General features: G+C 33.9%; 2 protein-coding genes across 3 annotated transcripts in view; one reads left to right on the top strand and one right to left on the bottom strand.

Annotated features, from left to right (window-relative positions):
* The window catches only part of LOC129004947 (PRKR-interacting protein 1 homolog), a 28,336-nt gene extending 18,764 nt beyond the window's left edge, over positions 1–9,572 (top strand). The window contains exons 2-3 of one of the 2 annotated variants that reach the window (XM_054433668.1): positions 7,654–7,833; positions 9,111–9,572. In XM_054433668.1, the coding sequence (XP_054289643.1) occupies positions 7,654–7,833; positions 9,111–9,521 (591 nt within the window). In that variant the 3' untranslated portion in view covers positions 9,522–9,572. Of the gene's footprint in view, positions 1–7,614; positions 7,834–9,110 lie in introns of both variants that reach the window. The other variant, XM_054433667.1, reaches the window with a different exon arrangement.
* A 6,857-nt stretch (positions 9,573–16,429) lies between these two features.
* LOC129004963 (uncharacterized) overlaps positions 16,430–25,687 on the bottom strand; it is a 106,819-nt gene continuing 97,561 nt past the window's right edge. Inside the window, exon 7 of the mRNA XM_054433691.1 lies at positions 16,430–16,476. Within this exon, the coding sequence (XP_054289666.1) occupies positions 16,430–16,476 (47 nt within the window). The remainder of the gene's footprint in view (positions 16,477–25,687) is intronic.

Raw genomic sequence — 25,687 nt, 5'->3', positions numbered from 1 at the left:
ATGTAGCAAGTAAAAGTCAGCGAACACAGAATAAAAAAAGTCGACACTAGTACCTACATATTAAGGATTGTCTGATAAGGTGCGTTTTACCATTCTTAGAAGCAATCTTAATTATGAATGGCAGAATGTTGTTGGTGTTGATAGTGTGCTACTTAGAAAAAGTTTTTCAGTCTGATTATACAAAATTCTACATTCATTATGACAGCTAACAAAAAAATATCCCCCCCAAAATCTCCCTAAAGAAGTTCTTCCCCAAAAATTCCTGTGGCGCAAACGCGCCACGTTCCCCCCCTCTGGGTACCCCTGTATATAACAAAATCATGGTGTCTGTATATATGTGTTACTAGCAGAGTACCCGTCCTTCGTACGGGGTTGGCATATAAGTATCAAATGCTTATAGCAGTTATGAGTGAGGACATGGTTTAAGAAATTTCGGTTCTTTTTGAAGTTCGTTCGCTACGCTCACTCACCTTTAGGTTGGAGCTCGTTCGCTGCGCTCACTTTCCTTCAGGTTAGCTCGTTCGCTACGCTCACTTGCCTTCAGGTTAGCTCGTTCGCTACGCTCACTCGCCTCCAGGTTGAAGTTCGTTCGCTACGCTCACTCACCTTTTGGTTGCAAATTAGCTGTTGTCATAAATGTAAAAGAAATAATGCTAGTGCTGCACCCTGTTGGTAATCCTTGTAACTTTAATGCTATTGAAAATCATAGAACAGAACCAACTTGTTTAATTGAAACAGCTGTTAAGATTCATTAATTCCATTTCTCATAAGGTTAACATGGGAACCTTTGCTCCAGAGCCACTGGGGCGGAGCCCGGAAGGATTTTTGGGATAAAAATATGCCTATATGTTAATCGGGAATATGAGCTATCATCATGCCGAATTTCAGCCCGATCCGACCAGTAGTTTTCGCGTTTACTTTTCCCATACACACAGACACCACCTCTTTTTTATAATAGTATAGATTCAACATAGTAAAAACTAATAGACAGACTGGGTTTTAATTTTACAAAATATAGCTACTATACCAAGAATGGTAATATAGTACGACTAACTTATTGCCACTTCAATATTTGTAGAGACTTTGGGATTTGTAGAGACTAACATCCAACAATTTGTCCAAACAAAATTAATTTTCAATTTTCAATAGAAATATTATGTTTTAGTCTACCTGAGGAAACCATAAGTTAGCAACAACAAAATTTGAAGTTTTCATTTTGAAGGCATACTGACTAAATAATTTATTTTCTTTGAATAATTACTAAGCAAAACGTTTGCCATTTTGTAAACGATTTCAGAAGCTAGGCCTCCATATGGCTTTCCACCATATTAATGGAATTTTTTTATCACATCAACATTCAGACTGGAGTCGGAGACTATGATGCTTTTATTGTTAGATGGTGCAGAACATATTTTTTACCAGTAGGCCTACTTAACAGAAACACCGGTTTATTTCTTTAAAGTGCTAGTTATTTAAGTTATTTTAATCACTTAACAACAGCTTTTATCGATAAGATAGATAAAATAATAAGGAAATAGTACGGCATTCTCACCTAAAAATCGCTTCTCGCGTCCATATTTACACAAATCAATGTCTTATTCTTAATTTTTTTTACAAATCTAAGTTCATATTCGTGAAAATGTTTCGCACGAGGATTGTTCTAAGATGTCTAATTTGACCGAAGAATAGCAGGAAGCCATTGTTGCTGACGCGGCGGATCACTTAGATTCTTAAAACACTGTATGTATCATTCAGTTTTAATTGAACTTTCGTAATTATTCTTGCATCCAGGCACATAAAATCAATCTGGCATGCTGTAGTAACAAGCTCAATGTCACTACTAATGATTAAGGGTAGTAGAAACACGAATAAGTACGACGGTACGCGACTCCTCCATTCACTGTAATGGTAAGTCGACCGCGCACCAAGACACGGATGCCACGTTGCCACTTTTCGCTCGCCGCGGCCTTGTATTAGAGGTGGCTGTGGCTGCGGTGGAGGTATTTAATATCTGTTCACTACTGTATTGCACTTAAATACAAATTAGGATCTAAAATTAATATTAAAGGAAAACTTTGTATAATATCACCTTGTTTTCTATAATAACCTAAGCATTATGTCTTGATTGAATGTTAAAAAAGGGATTGACCTTCCTGACATGTTTGTATCAATGACTTGATTTTTGAGATCACCTCTCTAGTAAAGTGTGATTTTTTTAGTGGTGCAATTTTAAAAACAAAATAAAACAATGAAAAATAAATTTTACTAAGATAAATACCCCCGCCGCAGCAAACCTGCAGACTAAGCGAATTTCAACTTGTCTGATTACATTTTTACTTAAATATTTCCATAAATAATAAATAATACATATTTATTCCCTATTTAAATAACATTATATTTAACGAGTGCTTAGGTTTGCTGCTACGGGGAAGGTAAAAAGTGTTTTTTGACCATACGTCAATATAGGATGAAATAAATAAATTTGCCACATGTTATCAATATATATCCATAAACAAGTAAATTACAACAATTTTCATTTTCTCCATAAGAATAACATGGGAATTTTAAATTACACTATTTTTGAATTTTCTCTGTGACCGTTAGGCATACAACAGCGCTTCAAAATACTACATCATTTCTTTTTTTAAGCTCTACATAACGGTTTAAAAAGAAATTGCAAATTTTTTTGTTTTAGCGAATTCCCCTATAGGGAAGTAGCTATTACTGTAGGTGGCATGGTAAGACCTACGCCCGGGACCGATTTACTTTTTCATTTTGATGTCCCCAGAGGCCAAAAACACCATTCGTTCAAATTTTTATATATGTATATATATATATATATATATATATATGTGTCCGTGAACACAATAACTTGAGTAATTTTTATCCGATTTTGATAAAATTTGGTTTAAAGGTGTAAAGCGGGATAAACTTGAATGAGTTCGCGAACCAGCATGATCGGACCATGGGAACGGGGTTTTATAGGGTAAAAATCGGGTTTTCTCATTTTTGACCCTCAAAACAGAAAATTTTCCAATTTCTCTCTAGACCTTTTTAAAGAGCTTAAAAAAACAAATAATGTAGTATATAAAAGTATTTTTGTACAATTATTACCATGGAGGTGCGTCTATATTGGTTAGTGAGGGACTTATGTATGATGTGATTGATATTTCTCATTTTGTGTACACAAGCCTTTTTGAAGCTGCATGTATTTATGTTAATGAATTTGATATTGTTTTCATTTCTCTATACAGAACGCCTGTTTCAGATTGTAATGTTTTTTTTCATCATCTAGAAAAACTTTTATCATTCGTTCTGTCAAAAAAACCTTCTAGCAAAATTGTACTAGGAGCTGATTTTAATATTGACTTTTTAAAAACTGACAGTTGTACTGAATTGCTTAAAAGTATTCTAAAATCTTTCAACTTATATCATGTTTTTAAATACCCGACCAAAGGGGATAAATGTATTGATAATATCACAACAAATGTTGATCAACATCAATTCACTCATAAGGTGTGGGATTATAAAATATCTGACCATCCCATTTTGTTTTTTAAACTTATAATTAAAAATATAGCACCAAATGTACTGAAAGAAATTTCTTTTCGTAAACTTAATGAGGAGAACCTTGGTATGTTAGCATTGAGCTTGTGTAATGCAAATTGGGAGCCTATTTTTCATACTCTGGATGTAAACACTGCTTTTGAATATTTCTTAAATACTATTGTTTATTATTTCAATTTGAACTGTCCTCGAATATCTAAGAAAATCAGGCATGATTATAAGAGTAAATTAAAGAATAAATTTTTTGATGAATCTCTAAGAAAAATGCGAGATACTGTTATTTTTCTTACAGATTTAACAAAAATGCCTAATTTAGCAAAGCATGATGATTTAAAGAGAACTCTGTCAGTTTATAGGAAAAAATACAAGACTATGATTAAAGTGGCTAAGATTAATTATAATGAGAAATTTGTTAGAAGTTCAAGGAATACATGTAAGGCTGCTTGGCAAATAGTAAAATCAGAAAGTGGGGATTTTTTCAAACATAATAATATCGTTCCACCTTTTTCAGCAGATGATTTTAATAACCATTACATAGATGTTGGAAAAAAGGTAGTAGAGAAAGCTCATGTTGAGCAAGGTGGGAGTTTGGATTTCTCTAATGTTCTAAATAATGCTAATTGTTCCAGAAATAAATTTTCGTGGAAATTGGTAACAGAGAATGATATGAAAAAAATAATAAGATCTCTTAATCCATCAAACAGTGAAGGTGCTTACACAAAAACAAACAAAATTGTAAAATTCATAGCTCCTTACATTATGGAACCACTGATTCATCTTGTTAATATGGTGTTTTCTAGTTCAACCTTTCCAAATTGCTTAAAAATCAGTAAAACAATCCCTCTTTATAAGAAGGGAGATAAATTTCTTATTTCAAATTATAGACCAATTTCAATGGTTCCAGTGTTATCAAAAATAGTTGAATCCTGTGCTAAAGCCCAGATCTTTGATTTTCTTAACTTAAATAATATTTTAAACAATAACCAATTTGGTTTCAGACCGGGCCATTCAACTACTTTGGCTATAGAATCGGTGGTGTCTGATATTTTGGATAGTTTTGAATCTGGTGGTTATCTTAGTGTGGCACTTTTAGACCTCAGTAAGGCCTTCGATTCGGTCTTACATACAATTCTTTTGCAGAAATTAGAGTTTTATGGAATAATGGAGCACGAACTAAATTTTTTAAAATCATACCTCTGTGGAAGACTACAATTTTTTAATTTAGGAAAACATAGGTCAAATTTTAAGGAGGTCCTTGCTGGGGTTCCTCAAGGGTCAGTACTGGGTCCGGTTTTGTTTATTCTCTATATTAATGATTTGCCAAACTCCATACCTTACAAAACAATTTTATATACTGACGACACAACCTTCATCTCATCAGCTGACAACTTTTACTCTGCAAACCAAAGTATAGAAAACGCCATTGAATTGGGTAAGCTGTGGTTTGAAAGTAATTTTCTGGAAATAAATCATGATAAAACAGAAAAAATTTGTTTTACTTTGCGTAATCTTGAAGCAGACAATGCAGTTTCTGTCAAACTACTCGGAATATCCATAGACTCTAAACTCACTTGGGAAATACATACCAATAATATCATTTCAAAATTGTCAAGAGTATGTTGTTTGATAAGAAAACTTAAAAATTGTGTTTCTAAACCAACACTTCTAATTGTTTACCACAGTTTATTTCACTCACGATTGCTGTATGGCAATATACTGTGGGGTAATAGCTCAGGAGCTCACCGGGTCTTTCTTTACATGGCAAAAGAAGGCTCTCAGAATTATGTTTGAAATTCCAGATAGGGTTAGTTGCAAAGCATTTTTTGCTGAAAATAAAATCATGACACTCTCTAATATTTTCATTTTTTACAATTTAGTTTCCGTTAAAGAGAATCTGAATAAATTTGTTCCTTGCAACTCAATCCATGGGTATATCACCAGACAATCAAAAGATTTATATATTCCTCAAGCCAGGCTATCAAAATTTATCAAAAGTTATAAATATTTGCAAATAAAACTATTTAATAAACTTCCAATATATTTTAGAAATCAGTAAAGTATTCATTTGTATAGGTCAAAATTATCAGATTGGCTTACAAGTCGTGCTTTTTATTCAGTTGATGAGTTTTTGCAGAATGAAGATTTTTCAACGCTTAAATGTGAGGCCAAGCAGTCTTGATGATTCTTTGTTCTTGTTATGGTCTTTTCCCTGTTAATTTTAAAGTTTTTATTATTACTGATGCTTTATCCGTTTAAGATTCTTTTAACTTTATTTTAACATTTTCTGTAGAATATTTAATATTTTATATAACATATGTAACAAAACATGTTGACCTTGTCTATTGTAATGTTTATATTACCAAACGACAATAAAGATTTATTATTATTATTGGTAACGGAGAAAATTAAAAAATTGTAAATTTAAAATTCCCATGTTATTCTTATGGAGAATATTGTAAAATGTTGTAGTTAGCTTGTTTATAGATATATTTTGATAAAACTTGGCAAATTTATTTATTTTATACTAAGCTATTAATATTTTACTAAAACACATTAGTTTCAGTTTCCTTGTAGCAGCAAACCTAGGTACCTACTTGTTAAACCTAATGTTATTTAAATAGTTTAAATTGAAAATCAATTCAGATAAATGGAAATTCGCTTAGTCGGCAGGTTTGCTGCGGCGGGGGTATTAGGGTCAAAAATGGGAAAACCCCATTTTCACCCCATAAAACCCCCCATAAACCCCCGTTCCCACGGTCCAATTATGCTGGATCGCGAATTCATTTGAATAATTCAATCGGTCCCGGGTCCAGGTCTTACCATGAGTACTACAGTAATAGCTTATTCCCTATAGCCTATGGGAAATTTGCTAAAATGCATTTATTTTAACCACAGTGTTATGACATTAGTGTTTAATAATAATTTCTCTCATATGGGCCCCATTGCATTCCCATAGAAAGCCCAATCTAGCAGTCAAATTTTCAAATACCCTTTCCAGCAGCTGGGGGCGTATTCCGTCAATAACCAAGGCCCCACTAGAAAAACAGGCCATGCTGCAGGATCCATGACGTCACATTAGTGGATAGATTCATTGATAAATTCACTGCTATTTTGCAATATCCCATATGTTTTAGATAAATAAATTGGCTGTTTGTCAGATTGTAGATGGTAAGATAGAACAACTATCCACTATCTATTGTAGATTGGTAGATGGTACAACTATCCACCACTATGACATAGTGTTGCGCTGCCTGTGCTTCTAGTGGGGCCTTGCAGTAACTCGTTGAATGTTGACTTTAGAGTCTTTCAGCAGACTTGGGGCTTGACATATCAACGTTGACAGTAGTCTGTCGGCGTGATATCAAACGACCATGGAGGCCAGTCAACAGTCTCTATACGAGATGATGAGTTCACCAAACGTTTGTCTCAAGAGACCAATTGTGTCGTATGCTGTGTGGAATGTCGCGTCGTCTTCATGTTGAAACCACATATTTTCTAAATCCACTTCGATTTCTTTAGCTGAGGAACGAAAAAGTCCCTTACCATTGCCCAATAGCGTTGACCATTTAACAGTCTGGCTAGCATCGTCTTAAAAAAAAATAAGGGTTAATAACACCACCTGCCCAAATGACACACCAAACGGTAAGACTTTGTAGGTGAAGGGGCACACTAACACATTCCTAGAGGATACAAATATTGAAATGACAACATAATTTAAAAAAAAATCAGCTGTTTAACAATGCTACCAACTTAAAAAAAAAAACAACAAAAAAATCATCCTGTAGTATAGTATGGCTCAAATCACATTATCAAATTTTATGACTATCATTCGAATTAATATTGTGCTGAGTAGACATATTTAAGGAGATCCTGTAAATTTTAATATATTTATACAACCCCGACTCTTAGGTATTTGAAAGTCATGATGGGTAAAAATTATCATTGAATAAATAAGATGTAGGGCTTAAACTGTGAGTTCCAATGCATTAACTTAATAACACTGTGATATGTACAATAAAGTGCTCTTTTTATTTATTTTTTTTTAAGAAGCACCAGAGTTTGATGTGCTCTTTTACTCATTTAAAGGATAAACCTGTAGTAATCCCAGAAAGAGTGAAAGAAAAGAAAATGCCTCATGTGCCAGAGTTTGTGAGAAATGTAATGGGATCAAGTGCAGGAGCTGGCAGTGGAGAATTCCATGTATATCGTCATCTCAGGAGGAAGGAATATGCAAGACAAAAGTTTATCCAAGAAAAAAGTGAAAAAGTAAGTTTCATTATTATGAACTAGCGGTATAAATATATGATGTAGGGAAAGATACAAGATGTAAACCAAAAAGATAGTGGGATCTTTTATTAACAAAATATGCTGTCATAGTTTCAAAATCTGAGTTTTGCAATATACCATTCTAGTTTTAATAACAGTAATATAATAAATAATATTTTGTTAATATGTTACTTATTAAACCTTACAAATAGTATCTTCTTATAGCAGCCTTAAGCTTATTTTCCACTTAAAGGCATGTACTTTAAGTTTTGTATTGATAAAAACTGTCTTGCACAAGTAGAACAGTTGGCTCATATAAAAACATCTCTCATATTTGTCCCGTACTTATATCTTTCAACATACAGTACTTGAGACTTTGTTAAATGGAAAATTACCTTCACTTGCAACAACAGCCTCTTTGTGATGTTGATAACTCAATTACTCAGTGCTGCTTCACATTCCTCATTGTACCAGAGACAGTAATGTAATTTCTGTAATGTAAACATGTCAATTGGGCATGTTGGTTTTCAGTTTCCATTCATAGGATAAATATCTCCATGATCCAGTCTTACAAGGTTGGCCTACTAAAAATATTTTTTGTCACACAACACAGTTTTATTAAAGACTTTCCAAGCAACGATTTAGTGTGGACAACAGCTTTTTGCCGTCTGCTTGATCAAATGCAATTTCATCACATCCAACTGTACTGTACTGTAATACATTTTGACAATGCGTGGTTATAAACTAAAACACAACCTCTCTTAGAAGTTATGATTAGTGATCGATAAGTCCTTTAGTCAGTGTGAATGCATGAGGAATTTGTACACTTTATTTATTGGCCGGTTTAGGGTAGTATGGCAAAAAATATCGTACACCACTCATCCAAAATGTGTATACCGCACTCGTATGATAACAACCTTACTCGTCCGGTAAAAACTTATTTTTGGAACTAGTTACACTATATACTATTACAGAAGTAGGAATAAATTTTGCTGTTAACTCTCAATAATTTATTATTGTATGTTTTACGGTAGAAATTATTTTTAAGAGAGTTAAAGTTCAGCTAACTTACCAGAGAAAGTTTTGATTCTACGGGATACTTGAATAAAAAATCACAATATATAACACTGATATGTTGTCCTGATAAATGACTTCTTCAGTGAGTAGATTGACTTCTACTGTCAAGTTAAGTTAGTCGAAGTTTACTTCTTCTAATAATAATTCCTAACCAGCCTCTTGGTTTACCTCGGTAAAGTATTACCTGTTGTATGTTTTAGCAATTACTTGAAGAAGCTTATCACCAAAAACTTTTAGATAATATGCAAGCCGCAGAAGAAAGAACTGCCAAGAAACGAGCCAAACGATTGCGTAAAAAACAAAACTATAAAAAGAACAAACTGCTCAAACCTAAATTGAACAATAGCGGTCAATCCCAAACAGAAAGTGAATCCGAGGATAGGAGTGAAAGCGAAGCAGACAAAAACAGAGAGGAGGAAGAAGAAAATACTGCGAGTAGAAATGAAGACATTAGTAATACAGAAGAATGCAAGCAACAAAAGAATACAGAAAATACAAAGATTAGGAATAATTCTGAAGAAGACGAAAATGTTGAAACTGGAAATGGATCAGGAGAGATGTACTGCAATGAAAAAAAGTGGATGGTTAAGAAACAGCTGAATCCAAACTAAAAGAAGCAGACTCATAGATTAAGAGATTGACTTGGTAAAGATGCATGATTACAACAGATATTTGCTTCTGTAAATATGTAATATAGTTTAATTCTAATGAAAGTTGGCATTTTGATTGTCAGTATCCCTTTTAGCGAATTTCCCTATAGGGAAGTAGCTATTACCGTAGGTCTCATGGTAAGACTTAGGCCCGGGACCGATTTACTTTTTCATTTTGATGTCCCCAGAGGCCAAAAACACCATTCGTTCAAATTTTTATATATGTATATATATATATATATATATATATATATATGTGTCCGTGAACACGATAACTTGAGTAATATTTATCCGATTTTGATGAAATTTGGTTTGAAGGTGTAAGGCGGGATAAACTTGAATGAGTTCGCGATCCAGCATGATCGGACCATGGGAACAGGGTTTGATGGGGGGTTTTATGGGGTAAAAATTGGTTTTTCTCACTTTTGACCCTCAAAACACAAAATTTCCCAATTTTTCTCTAAACCTTCTTAAAGAGCTTAAAAAAACAAACAATTCAGTATATCAAAGTGTTTTTGTACGGTTATTGGTTACGGAGAAAACTAAAAAAATGGTAAATTTAAAATTCCCATGTTATTCTTATGGAGAATATTGTAAAATGTTGTAGTTTGCTTGTTTATGGATATATTTTGATCAAACTTGGCAAATTTATTTATTTTATATTAAGCTATCAATATTTTACTAAAAACACACTTTATTAGTTTCCTTGTAGCAGCAAACCTAGGTACTCGTTAAACCTAATCTTATTTAAATAGATCAATTGAAAATCAATTCAGCCAAATGGAAATTCGCTTAGACGGCAGGTTTGCTGCGGCGGGGGTATTTTAAAACGTTTTCATTAGCTCGCTTTCTTGTCCGGTACAAATTTCGCAATCAATTTTATACTAATTTACCGATGAGCTAGAGACTTGAAACATAGCTCACAAATGGAAGACAATGCAATATTATATCATTTAATTTTCATATTTCCCTTGGGCTATGCCCCATGGGATTGTTTTCATTAACTCGCTTTCTTGCAAATTTTGATACTTCCCCATGAGCTAGAGACTTGAAATTTGAAACATAGCTCATAAATGGAAGACAATGCAATATTATGTCATTAAATTTTCATATTTCTCTTGGGCTACGCCCCATGGGCTTGTTTTTATTAGCTCGCTTTCCTACAAATTTTGATATCAATTTTAAACAAAGTTCCCGATGAGCAAGAGACTTGAAATTTGAAACATAGCTCACAAATGGATGACAATGCAATATTATGTAATTTAATTTTCATATTTCCCTTGGGCTACGCCCCATGGGCCTCCAAAATTTTCATGTTTACATTTTGAAAGCATGTAAATATATCAATTAGTTTAAGTCAGCTGTAATAGCTATTTACCTTACAAGTGTAGTAAGAGCGTTTTTACATCACGCAGGTGAATGTTGTGCAACGAGCGTAAGCGAGTTGCATAATTTACCGAAGTGATGTAAACACGCTCTTGTGTAACGTGTAACGTACAAGATTTTACCTGACCCGACAATATACAGGAGGTTACGAACAATATTTTTCATTATCCATTTCACTCATCTTCTAACAGTAACGTTCATTTACAAACAAAAGCTAGGTTAGGAAAATTCTTCTAAACATAACAATAAAATTCAAGCGCGCAGCTGATTTCTAGCGTTGAATGTCGTTGGCTCTTTGGAGAGGTATATTTTTTAAGTTAAGCACTCAATGTTATTTAAATGGGTTTCATTACATCACCGAGTGAGTTTTTTTTTCAACTTTACATCACTCGAGAAGTAACGAAGTTATATACATCACGCTTGGGATAGGGAAGTTTAACAGGGCGGGTCAGGTAAATACTTAAATTTGACAGTTCAAAGAGCAGAGGTTAAGAGGTACAGGTTTTGCTCCCAAGAGATTCTGTATACAAACATTTCAAAATAAAGATAAACAATCTGATTGCAGATATAAAGGCGTTTGTTAATAATGTCAATTGTTATTTATTTATTATTCTAAAAAGTAGACAATAAATTAAATAGATTGATATATTTATAGTTAGTAGGTAGGCCATACATTCAATCTAATACATATAATTATATGAAAAGAAACTCAAATAAACCTTAGATTTCCCACATGCATCTGTCTTAATCTGATATAGATGCTTGAAATAGATTTAACATCCTCACACATTAAAAACTAAAAAGTAGAAAATAATGTATAAATAAAAAACTTTTTAAGACAAAACGTTTTTAAACGCACTAAAAAGTAGAAGATAATTTAGAAATATGTGGAGAGTATAAATACTTGTGAGATTTAAAACAAAAAACGTGGGGTGCATGCAATTGATAATAATACATTAGTTCAATAGGTGAAGGTAGGTGTAAATTATCTATTGCATGCACCCCACGTTTTTCGTTTTAAATGTTACAAGTATTTATACTCTCCACATATTTCTAAATTATTTTCTACTTTTTAGTGCGTTTAAAAACGTTTTGTCTTAAAAAGTTTTTTATTTATACATTATTTTTGTATACATACAACAGAACAATCCTATATATAATATGAGTAAAGTTTGAATACTTGTTACCTTCAACTCGGAATTGGCACCAAGAAACACCTTTATGGCGTGGAAGTCTTGAGGGCGTAAAGCAGAGACTCAAGCTTTAGTGCACATATAGTCAGTGAGTGCTATATTATTTCTTCTAAATCTGTTTAGTTGCGACATACCTTCTTTTACTTCTGTGTGTCCTTAGGTTTAGTTTAATTAGAGAAGAGAAATCATTTTACACTTGTAATTACTTGAATGCTAGGCTATTAGTTCACAGTAATTAATTATTGTTGTTTTAACTTGGAAATAGTGCCTTGTAAGGCTTTCACAGATCATTAACAATACAGTAATATGAAAAACTTTTTTTTCCTTGTGTTAATAACCAAATAAGTAAAATAAAATGAATACCACAATTCAAAATTTGGTCCCATAAAATTAAGTTTTAACAACAGTAATGCCTCTAAAACAAATTACTTACTGACAGTTTTTTTTATCTGTTGTTTTATTTAGATTCATGTTCAGTACCATGTGTATACATTTTGAGGCTTATGGTATTTTTTTGTTCCCATGAAGGTAGAGAAAACGCTTAACTTCAAACAGGTTTGATGAGTAACATAATTTACAATAAGCTACTACAACGATTCACTAAACATCTACTTAGTATACCTAAGTAATGCCCACTTTTTTGTTGTGCAGTCTTAACTTTTGCCTCTTTTAATCTCTCTTGAAGGATTTCCTTTTAAAACATAGTAAACCTCTCGGCAATTTATGATTCTTTCGTAATTTTTTATCAACCAAAGTGAAATGATGATGTCCAAAATCTGGAACATATGTGAATAAAGGATGTTTTAAAGGTAGTTAAAGTGGCTTGGAATACTTCATTCAACTACTTCAATCTTAATTTGAAACAAAGTTATTAGACATAAGACATATTTTATTTACACAAAACGTTCTTTATAAAGTACATTTCATACATAAGAACAGGTGTTTCCTCATAGTGAAGTATTTTATAATAAAATTAATAGTTAAAATAATTAAAAAAAACTCATGTAGGATATCAGAGAATTTTTATCTACACTATAGGGTTCTCCAAAAATTCGTCAAGTGAATAGTAGGCTTTCTCAATTATTTTATCTATTATTTTGTCTTTGAATTGAGTAGCATTTAAATTTTTAAGATACAGGGGTAATTCATTGTACAGTCCCATATATTGAGGGCTGTTCCTAAAAGTCGTCAATTTGTGATGTGGTAATCTGAAATTATATTTATTCCTTGTATTATAATTATGTGTAAATTTGACTACATCTGACAAATTTTCCTTAGTGTTATGTATCCAATTTAGAATTTCATTTATGTATAATCCAAAAATGGTGTGAATTCTAAGATTTTTAAACAGGTTTTTACATGATTTTCTCCTTCTTGATTTGGTTAAGATTCTAATAATTTTTTTCTGTAAAATTAGTAGGGATTTGACTTCTGTTGACACTCCCCACAATATGATTCCATACCTCAAAATGGATTCAACGTATCCATAGTAAACTGTGATACATGTATCCTGGGGTACACAGTTTATCAGGTGAAAGAAAGCAAAATAAATAGATCTTAGTTTACCTTTCATCTTATCTATGTGAATCTTCCAATTAATATGAGTATCAAGCAATACACCCAAAAATCTATGAGATTCTACTAAATTTGGAATTTTATCAAGAATTACATTGTTTTTTAAAGAAAATTTGATTATATGAGTTTTGTCAATATTCAGCTTTAAACCATTATCTGAAAACCAATTTTTCATACAATCCAAAGTGTTTTCCATTTATACAATTAAGTTATTTACTGAATCCTCTCTTATGATTGCTGTTGTATCATCAGCAAATAAGATTAAATCTCTGCCAATAGCTTTTGGAAGGTCATTAATAAAGATCAGGAAAAACAGAGGACCCAATATTGACCATTGAGGTACACCATAATTAGATAAATTCCAGTTTGACATATGTTTCACACCGTTTTTGGTCACTATTGTTCTATACTTTCTGTTCTGTAAGTAAGAGTCTAATAAAGAAAAACTTTTAATCTTTATACCGTAGTCTTTTGATTTAGAAAGCAAAATTGAATGATCCACACAATCAAAGGCTTTAGACAGGTCACAGAAAACACCAGCAGTAGTTTCAGACCTGTCCAAAGCCTTTGTAACATCATTGATAAATTCAATCAGTGCACTGTTAGTGCTGAATGTCTTCCTAAACCCAAACTGTTTTTCATAAAACAAATCATTGCTGTTAAAATAGTTTACTAGCCGGAAATTGATAACTTTTTCAAATATCTTTGAAAAATTACTTAAAACAGATATTGGGCGGTAGTTATTTATATCAGTTCTAGCCCCTTTTTTGTATATCGGAGTAATATGAGAGTATTTCAATTTTTCCGGGAAAATACCACATTCAAAACATTTATTAATTATATCTGAGAGGGGTTCAGCAATTTTATTTGCTACTGCTTTGATGAGTGAAATGGGAACTTCATCCCAACCCACCGATGTCTTATTTTCCAAAGAAAATATTATTTTTTAAATTTCATTTTTGTTGGTTCAAAGTTATACAGTGAACACCCCTTTATATTCACAGATATTTTCATATTTGGGTGGACACCCTTTACAATAGGATTTGGCAAGTTTAAGCTATTAACAACATTAAAAAAAAGAATTAAAAGTTTTGTTAACAACATTTTGGTCTTCAATTATTTCATTATTAGGGACTTTTAATTAAATATGATTGCCACAACTATCCTCTTTTCTAATGCCTAATTCGTTATTTACAACTTTCCACATAGCTTTTGGTTTATTTAATGCATTATTTATATATTTGCTGTTAGACCTTTTTTTAGAACTGTTTACAACTTTACGAAATATCTTTTTATAAGACTTTACATAGTTAAGAAAAATTGGGATTGTACTGGTTTTGGCTTGCCAATGCAACTCGCGCTTTCTTTTGCTAGAAACCTTAATACCTGTTGTTACCCAATCCAATATAACAGTTTTTATCTTAGATTTCTTTTTTACAGCCTTTAGTGGGAAATAATGATTCAACTGCCCTATAAAATACCTCAAAAAATGGTTGTAACTATCATTAACATTACAATTATCCAAACATAATTGACTTTTGTAAATTTCAAAACTTTTTACATATTCGTTCATAGCATTTTTACAAAAAATTCTTTTATAAAAAACCTTTTTGTTTTTGTCATTTATCAATTTGTTAGGTAGATTTATAAACAGTGCATTATGGTCAGATAAAATTATTCTCAAAGTAGTACAAGACACGCCAAAAGTAAATGAATTCTGTGCACTAGAGGATCAGGGGTATGTCGGCACTAGAACTGATTTATGCCCGATGATTGATTAAGAATCCCTAAAGAGCTTGTTGTTATCAATGGCAAAGTTTGACACTTTAAACACTAAGGCCAAGTATAGCTCAGGAATCAGTTTGTCAAATCTAATCTGCGTGTGCTTGTGTATTTTATAGTGGCATTTGTCAGATTTGGCCAACGGTGGCATGGTTGCTCATTTGGCTTAGGCGTTGCACTGGCGAGTGTGACATTGAGGTCTTTCTACATATGCACTGATTTAAATGTGCACTGATTACATGTGCAATCTATAGCTTACTAATGTATGGCTCAGCTGGTGTGAATGACCAACCTTAACCCTCGTGAGGGTTGAGGGTATGAGGGGCCGCTTTCGGAGTTTTTCTTCTTAAGATTTTGTAAAATAAAGTACTAAATGGGCTATACCAGTTGTGTCCGGCTATCTACTTGACACGCCATATACCTGGACTACGCCAAAACAATATTTACCCCCTACCCCTCTCCTAGGATCAGTTTGAGTTGCGAGTAATTATGGTGCAGTCGAGTTGCAGAGGTTTTCTCTTTGTATCTAGTTTGTAGTTTGTGCAGAGTGTAGTTTCAAAAATAATTACCAGATAAAACAAATTAACGGTGTCGGCAAACTGACATATACTTTCTCTCATTAGCTTGTCAAAATCCTTATAATGAGTAGGTATAGTGGTGGAAGTAAGAATGATATTTTATGAGTAAAATCACAAAAATTGCAATAAATTTTGAATAATGTTACATTGAAATGATTATAGTCTAGTTTTTACAGCATTGCAATATTTTGTTTAGAGTTAAAAGGACCATACTACTAAATTATCAAATCAATATGTTCTCGCCATTTTTGTGAAGATTATCTGATTATCCTGTAATTTTATGGGGTTTTATGGAAAATCACCATTAAAAATCTAAATTACATAAAAAGTAAAATACCCCTGGAGTTACCATGGATTAGTACATACCAAACTTCGGCAAAATCCGAGGTGTAGTCTGTAGCTCTGAACACAACCACACACAAACATACACACATGCACACACAACTCAGACATCACTTCAAAAACCACTTTTTTTGATTCAGGGGAACCCAAAACGAATATTTCCACCCAAAGTTCAAACTTAAAATTGTTGACTAAAACAATTCTTTTTTCATACACTTTGTTTAGGGGGAGAAATTAAAAATAGGCTTAGGGCTTAAAGTGTTAATAAAAGTAACTTCAGTTGTAGTATGAAAAATTGTATAAAAGTGTAAAGGTCGATTCACACACATCAGTTCCGGCGCGTCACATCAATTGCATCACAGTAAAAAATGTTTTCTTTAATGAATTTCCTGTTACGCTATCTACACTCATCCGGCACAGGTCCGTCAGTCGCTCTGCCGGCATCCATTAGTAGATATCAGATCTCTTTCCACCAATATTTTGGATTTAGAAAGTCAACAAACGACTTTAAAAATGTTTTCATTATCAACTGAGATGGGGACGTCTCTCAGGTATATATTTTAAACCAAATATGAGTGTAGAATGGGTGTAGAATGGATTGAGATAATCTGTGTAGCTTTGTTACTGACTAAGTTCAGCAGTTTCATTAGCTAGGATCATTTATTCAAATCCCAATGATCAGGAACAGCTGGGTCCGGTTTTGAACCATCAAAAAGCTACTGACTCTTCTCAGGATCAATCCGACAACCTTGCTAGGCGAGCACTATAACCACTCAGCTACTCAGCCATACAAAATTTTCCAGGGGAGGACCACTGAACCCCCCCCCCCCTTTCTTAGGGCGTTTTGGACATTCCACGGTAGCCCCCTCTTGACAAGGTCCCAGAACCGGCATTGGCATAGTATATGTATAATTTACATGAAGATACAAAAGCTAATACATGCATTTACCAAGAGTAATAATATCACAAGTAGTAAGCCAGCAGCTATTACCAAAAGGATGGTAAAGTAGTTTTCAAGCTTGGATTTGCATCCATGATTGAATGCTTGTTCCTTACTAATGAAATGTTTAATGCAGTCCATCTGGAAAAAAAATCAAATGTCAAATTTATTGTGACAAAATGTTTATAATTTAGTACCTACTGTACAAAATCTCAACATCCAAAGTAAAAGTTTCCCTCCGACTCCTAATTGTTACAAGTATACCACTTATATATCGTTTACCCCGGGCGGCAAAATTACGGTTGTTAGATAATTTTTTTAACCTCTCAAAAAAGTTTGCTTTTGCATACTGTAATGGTTTAGCCTCTAGCCAATACAATGTAAGGGGCTCTTAATAAAATATTTATAAGAACACCGGTGGGATGGGTAGGGGGGACGTTGCAGGGATGGGAGTGGCGGACATGACTGTTCAAGGTCAAAGTCAAGTCGTTTCTTGTATTTACAGCTGTGTGTAGAGTAGAGTGCCGCTGCCTGTGCCATCCTACCCCTGATCCCCTCTCTGCTCCGGCGCCGCAAAGAGCCACTCATTGTCTTAAGGTCTTTTTTTTTGCCAAAACACGCTTGCATGAATCATGCTTCAGTTTTGTTGTAAACCTGTGCTTCTCTTCTCAATATTCCACCTCAATCTGCTCAAAATGGAGTCAAAAGTAGGGGATGGACATCTTTGTGTAATTTGAAGGAATCTATGACTGTCTTCCCTAGAGTTAAATGGTGGTATTCTTCAAACACTCCTCTCCTCTTGTTAATCGGTTGTACCCCCATCGTCTCCTACACCTCCTATTTATCAAAACTAAGTTTTTTTCTTCTTTAAAAGACGATTTTCAGATAGTGGTCTGCACAGTCAACCATCTTAAACTTCACTGTCACCTACAACAGGGTAAATTTGATGAGCCTCAAGAAAATTGCCGCTTCTATCGTAGCCACCACCGCCGCTTACGTAATGCTTAGGTTGCCACTCGCTGTCTGCCGCTCAACACTTGCCACTCTTATCTTATCTTACCCGAGGCCTAGAGTAATTTTCCTCTTTATAAATTAAATAAAGTTATTGAGTATGTTTAGTGAGCTGTATGATCACTGCAAATTTAATAATCTATCTATATATATAATACGCTAAGCCGATTTTTGTGAACAGAACTCCTCCCTCATTTTTGGACCGATTTTAATGGTTAAAAAGTCAAAATAATGGCCCTGATCTGTAGTTTTGCAAAGTGTTTTTCATTTTTTGAAATCTTTATTAGTTTGGGCAGGATCATCCATCAAAGTTGGGTTTTCTCCCATAAGATTAACATGGAGGAATCGAAATATTTAATTGGAAACTTTGTCTCCACTAGTTTGAGAGAACGGCTGGGCGTAGAAACTTGGTAGAGGTGTCCAAAGAAAGGTCTTAGATGAGTTATCAAAAGAAAAACGAAGGCAATCCTGTTAGGGCTGTAAAGATTCCTCCACAGATTTGTTTTCATTTTGATCATGTGGATAATACTTTTGAATTAAACAGCTGTTCATTCTTAAATTGTATTTTAAACAACACACGTTTATTGGGAGTTATTGAATTGTACAAAAGAACTATTTGCAACACTATTATTTAGGCTACTGATTTTAAAATTGATTTTCTTCTGTATCATGCCATGTTTTGCAATATAACGTTCCATTACGAAATCAGTTGACAATCATTTTATTGTAACTCTTACAATTATTCCTTATTGAACTATCTTATATCTATTGTAAGGGTTGGTGTCTGCCTTTATTACCACTTTTGCCTATATTTTATCATATTATTGTAGACATCATCATAGGTTCATGAGATTATTGTCATAGATGTTTTCAATCATTGGAAAAGTCTTTGATTGTGTAATACAGTACAAGTTCAGAAGGGCACGTTGTCCATATGAGCCGTGTCCATATTTTGTTAAATTAATATTAGTGTACAGCAACTGGATAAAACATTTTACAATATTTATGTAGAAATATGTGCATGATTTCAAAAGTCATTAAACTGGAAAACTGCAATTTACTGCAGACTTTTCAGAGAGGTTACTTTGATGTATTCATTCCGCTTAGTAAAAACATAATAAGGGTATGTATACAAATAAGAACTTCAACTTTAAGAGAGCCTTTGAATGTTATTGGACTAACAAAAAGGGTTCTGCATGTTAACTATCGCTACTCAGCAACAAAAACAATTTAATTTGTCTCTAAAAAATATATTCTTAAGTGGAATGAGCAGCAGCCTAAAAATACTGTGTAACTTACTTATACAGTTACAAAATGCCCAAACTCGCATTTATAATTCGGCTTATATTTCTCCAACAGATTAATTATCTGTAGAAGAAGTTCATTGAGTTCTTATCATGTCTAATAACATCCTTAAACACAGAAACCTTGCCTAGAATGGTACCGGTACCTATCTTTGACAAATTATTTGCAGTGGCCTATATTACGGACCGTGGCCCACTAGGTTGGTAGCATCATTGAAAATAACATGACATTTTGGCTGTAAAAATGGCACAAAGAGTAAATACTATGCAGCTACTGTAATGACAGAAATAAGGCCATATTACTTTTAAACTAGATAACACAATACCTTTATCAGATGCATTAACAATGCATTTAAAAGTCAATATTTACGTAACAGCCAATTTTCAGTATATTCTTTGCTTTTTGGAAATGCCACTTTGCTATGTTATTTGCATTATTTGTTGCCAATGAAGCCGTACGCCAATATAAACGAAAAGGCCCCTAACCGTCGATTTCGACGGGTTTCTCCTAGTTATTATGATTTGTTTTATTTGCTCACTTAAAAATTGTACTTACATGGTTTTAGGGGTTTCATAATAATATACCAATCTTAAAAATTATTACATTTTTAATAATGTAATATAAAAATGTCATTAAACGCTTGGGCTGTTTTTTTTAAACGTTTGTGTGCCTCATGTTAAGATTGACTGGGGCTGCAAATTAAGGACTTGCCCTCCTTCCTAGAAAAATATAGCTGCAGCCCTGAGTGTTACAAACATTTATTTAAAGCAACTCTCATGATGAATTTGTACTAAGCATTATTATCCTAAGCATAAATCCCTAGTACACAGGGTAGTAGATGAATTATGTAAATTTGTCTAGTTAAATTTTCTAAACAATTACCATAAAACTTCCAAGGAAATAATTCCTACTTCTTTTAGGCATGAATTCATTCACATTTAAGATGCTCAAGCATACTTGCTGGAAGTTGGACTTCTACTAGTATCAAAAGCTGAATTTTTTAACCCTTGTAACAATTAGTTTTAGACTCAAAATTATTTTCTTAAATCATAGTTGTGTTTTATGTAACTACAGTTCATATAGCAGGGGTATGAGCTAAAATATACATGTTTGTTTAGTAAATAGAGGATACATCACAGGGCATTGATGTAGCCTCTAGATAAAATTTACAATAGGCATGATTTAGAATTCCAAATCACTTGGCTTATCCTATACTCTAATATGAGCAATGTTTGCTTGTATGTATGATTGCTTGCTTGCTTGCACCAAGATCTCGAAAACGGCTCCGACGATTTTCTTCAAATGTTGTAAATAGTTTATTCCTGGCCTAAAAACGAGTTTACTGCAGTTCGAACTGCCAACAAAAATCTAATTACGTTGAAAAATGAAACTGAAAGTGACATTTTATTTAAATTAGTCTTATAGGTTCCTAAGTAACCATCTTGGCTGAATTAAATAACAAGGACAAGTAAACAAAAGACAACAAAAGACAAGTAAACAAGTAAACAAGTAAACAAAAGACTTGTAAGTTGTCTATCCACAGTATACTAGAAAATATACAGTACAAAAGGAAAAACATCAGTTGTTACTATTGAGCAAAGATTATACTGAAAATTACTCGATACATTGTAGTCAAGGGTAGCAGTGTGGAGTGTGGGATCTGTTTATGACGATTAGATTACGGTATCTGCAATCCAAAAATGCTATGGGGAGGAAAACAGGTCCGTGACGTAGGAAGTGATGAAGGAAGTAGTAAAGGTGAGCAGTCTGGAGTGTGGGAACTAATTATGACGATTTAAGGTATCTACAACTCTAAAATGCTATGGGAAGGGAGGGAAACAGGTCCGTGACGTAGGAAGTGATGAAGGAAGTAGTAAAGGCGAGCAGTCTGGAGTGTGGGAACTGTTTATGATGATTAGATTAAGGTATCTGCAATCCAAAAATGTTATGGGAAGGGAGGAAAACAGGTCCGCAGCGTAGGAAGTGGTGAAGGAAGGAGTAAAGGCGAGCTGTCCGGAGTGTAGGAACTGTTTATGAAGATTATATTAAGGTATCTGCAATCCTTAAATTTCATGATGTTAGCCTCCGAATCACTTTAGTTAATTAAAAATGGTTTAAATACCTTAACTGTCAGGTGATCCTTGGAGTAGTATTACACTACTGCAGTTTGAGCTCTCAGGGGGCTTTCTTCAGGTGTCAAAGGAGGTCAAAAGTTGTCATTCATACGAATTCATCACATTTAAACTACGAGAACACAAATACGAATACGGACACGAACACAAACATAAAAAACGAATACACACGTAAGAGTCACAAACATTTCCCATGGGTTGATCGATGCGCGACGCGAAGGGAAGGGAAGGATACAGGTCCGCGACGTAGCAAGTGATGAAGGAAGTAGTAAAGGCGAGCAGTCCGGAGTGTGGGAACTGTTAATGACAATTAGATTAAGATATCTGCAATCCTAAAATGGCGTGGGAAGGGAGGGAAACAGGTCCGTGACGTAAGAGGTAGTGAAGGAAGTCGTAAAGGCGAGCAGTCCGGGGTGTAGGAACTGTTAATGATGATTAGATTAAGGTATCTGCAATCCTGAAATGCTGTGGGAAGGGAGGGAAACAGGTCCGTGACGTAGGAAGTGGTGAAAGAAGTTGTAATGGTGAGCAGTCCGGTGTGTGGGGACTGTTTATGATGATTACATTAAGGTATCTGCAATCCTAAAATGCTATGGAAGGGAGGATAACAGTTCCGAGACGTAGGAAGTGGTGAAGGAAGTAGTCAAGGTGAGCAGTCCGGAGTGTGGGAACTGTTTATGACGATTAGATTTAGTATCTGCAATCCAAAAATGCTATGGGAGGGGAGCAAAACAGGTCCAAGACGTAGGAAGTTGTGAAGGAAGTAGTTAAGGTGAGCTATCCGGAGTGTGGGAACTGTTCATGACGATTATATTAAGGTATCTGAAATCCTAAAATACTATGGGATGGGAGGGAAACAGGTCCGCGACTTAGGAAGGGGTGAAGGAAGTAGAAAAGGCGAGCAGTGTGGAGTGTGGGAAGTGGAAACAGTTTGTAGCAGTTAGAATTATGTAAGCCTATCTGCAATACCACACTGAAATGCTATGGAAAGAGAGGGAAACATGTCCACGACACAGGAAATGGTGAAAGAATTAGTAAAGGCTAGCAGTGCGGAGTGTAGGGAATGGATTCAGGTATCTGCAATACTAAGACTGCTTTCAGAGTAAACTAATGATTATCCCTGAGCAAAGCTCGGTCCCCAGGTAATAGGAGTAATAAAGGAAGGAAGAAAAGGTACACAACTATCCAAGAAAAGAGTCCAGGCAGTCTAAAAACGTTCACTACCCAAATTAATTTGATATTTTGATCCTCCAAGGGAGTTTCTTCAAAAGTGTAATATGGCTTAACTTACAACTCTACACAATTACAAAAGATCATTAATTTAAAAAAATACCCCCGCCGCAGCAAACCTGCAGACTAAGCGAATTTCCACTAACCTGATTGGATTTACACTAAAACGCCTCCATAAAAATAGCACATTTATTTCCTATTTAAATAGAATTAGTTTAACGAGTACTTAGGTTTGCTGCAACAGGAAGGGTAAAAAAGATTTTTTTTATAAAATGATAATAGTTTAGTAAGAAATAAAAGTGTTTTCCAAAATCGATAAAAAAATGTTCATAAATAAGCAAACTACAACAGTTGACTTATTCTCCATAAAAATAACATGGGAATTTTAAAATTACAATTTTTTTGAATTTTCTCCGTTACAATTAGGCGCATAGTAACGCTTCAATATACTGTACTAAATTATTTGTTTTTTAAGCTCTACAAAATGGTTTAAAAAGAAATTGTGAAATTTTGTGTTTTTAGGGTCAAAAATGGGAAAGACCTATTTTTACCCCATAAAACCCCCCATAAACCCACGTTCCCATAGTCCAATCATGCTGGTTCGCGAACTCATTCAAGTTTATCCCGCCTTACACCTTCAAACCAAATTTTATCAAAATCGGACAAAAATTACTCAAGTTATCGTGCGGATGGACACATATATATATATATATCTCTCTCTATATATAGATATAGAAAAATTTGAACGAATGGTGTTTTTGGCCTCTGGGAACATCAAAATGAAAAAGGAAATCGGTCCCAGGCTTAGGTCTTACCATGAGACCGACGGTAATAGCTACTTCCCTATAGGGAAATTCGCTAATAGCTAAGCCTAATTTCTGAAATAAAATTAATATTTTTGCGTATTAGGATGTTGCAGAAGTTTCAATCTAAATAATTATAAACCTAACATCTATCTATATTATATAAAGCTAGGATGGGTTTCAACTTTTGAGAAAACCATAAGACGCACACCTATCAACCGCATAATTGAATGAAAGGTCTTGATGTGAAACTGCCCCAAAAATATCAGTTTTTTAATAAACTCTCTCCTAAGGCAAGGCCTCACTAGAAAAACAGGCCATGCTGCAGGATCCATGACGTCACACTAGTGGATAGATTCCATTGATAAATTCATTGCCATTGTCATTCCTATATGTTTTAGGCAAATAAGTCATAGCTGGCTCTTTGTAAGATTTTAATGGTAAGAGTTTAGTACAACTATCCGTAGTGACGTAGTGTTGCGCTGTCTGTGCTGCAGCAAGGCCTGTTTTTCTAGTGGGGCCTTGCCTAAGAGTAGGAATCTATCTTCTATCTATATATTAATAGGCAAGCATGTTTCTTTAAAACCTTTTTTCTCAGCTCGTGTGCATCGTGGGGTAAATCTACGCATACCGTTAGAAAGCTACTTTCCTGTAGGTGTGCAGAATCCCTTTATAAATTTAAATAGGCTCAAAGATAAGCACAAAAAATGAGTTTAAAAATTTGAAAAAATTAACATGGATCTTATGCGTTGCCATGCTGGTGACGAAATAACAACGAAATATAAACATAAAATCAAAACAAATGGAAGAAACTCCAATCACATGTTTTATTTACAGTGTGGGGTGAAAATAGAGAAGTGAGTAAGTTTACATTACATATTTATGGTCGAGTTTCGACCACTGGACGACCTCTCGTCTATACATTAATAGGCAAGCATGTTTCTTTAAAACCTTTTTTCTCAGCTCGTGTGCATCGCAGGGAAAATCCACGCATACCGTTAGAAAGATATTTTCCTGTAGAAGTGCAGAATCCCTTAAAAATTAAAATAGGCTCAAATATAAGCACAAAAATGGATTTGAAATTCAAAAAAATTAACATGGGCTTTATGCGTTGCCATGTTGGCGACGAAATAACAACAAAATATAAACATAAAATCAAAACAAATGGAAGAAATTACGATCACATATTTTACTTACAGCGTGGGGTGAAAATAGAGAAGCTTTTTAAAGGTACAGGCTAGCCTGTATCTTTACATTCCATTCCCATGTTAAAGTTGTCACCAGTTTTTTTTTTTATTAAATTCATCGTAGTTGATGTGAGCCACCAACAGATTGTGCTGATCTAAATGACTTATTTCTGTCGAATACACAATGTTTCTTACGAAGTCAAACTTATGGAATGACTTATTATGAGCAATAGCAACTGTTATGACCCATCAACTTTGTCCGTAACAAAAAATAAGGTAGAAAATAGGCCTAGAATTTAAGACATGCATTCGGTGACTGCTTACAGAACTATGTTAAAAAAAAATTGCAACAGCTGGTCCATATAGATGGGATGTCTAATTCAGTATCCTAAAGTCAATACAAGAACATTGGATGTTTTGATCTTTGGGTCAAATTTTCGACCACTGGACGACCACTAGTCTCAATTAAAAGTCTGTATCAAATTACATTTAAGATATTGGAGATGCATCAGCTGTTAGATTGATTTTTGTTTTAGTTTGTTTATTTACTTTTCCTTGAGTTAACCTTTTGATTCTACCATAATGTCTAAATTGCATCAAGAGAAATTACAGTACGTTTTTCTTTATAGGATAGTAATCAAACCTTTGAATTCTGTTCAAATT

Source organism: Macrosteles quadrilineatus, unplaced genomic scaffold (assembly GCF_028750875.1).
Source record: "Macrosteles quadrilineatus isolate MER2022 unplaced genomic scaffold, UCM_ALF_1.0 Scaffold_13__1_contigs__length_4303367, whole genome shotgun sequence".
NCBI lineage: Eukaryota > Metazoa > Arthropoda > Insecta > Hemiptera > Cicadellidae > Macrosteles > Macrosteles quadrilineatus.
This window is presented reverse-complemented; position numbering and strand designations above follow the sequence as displayed.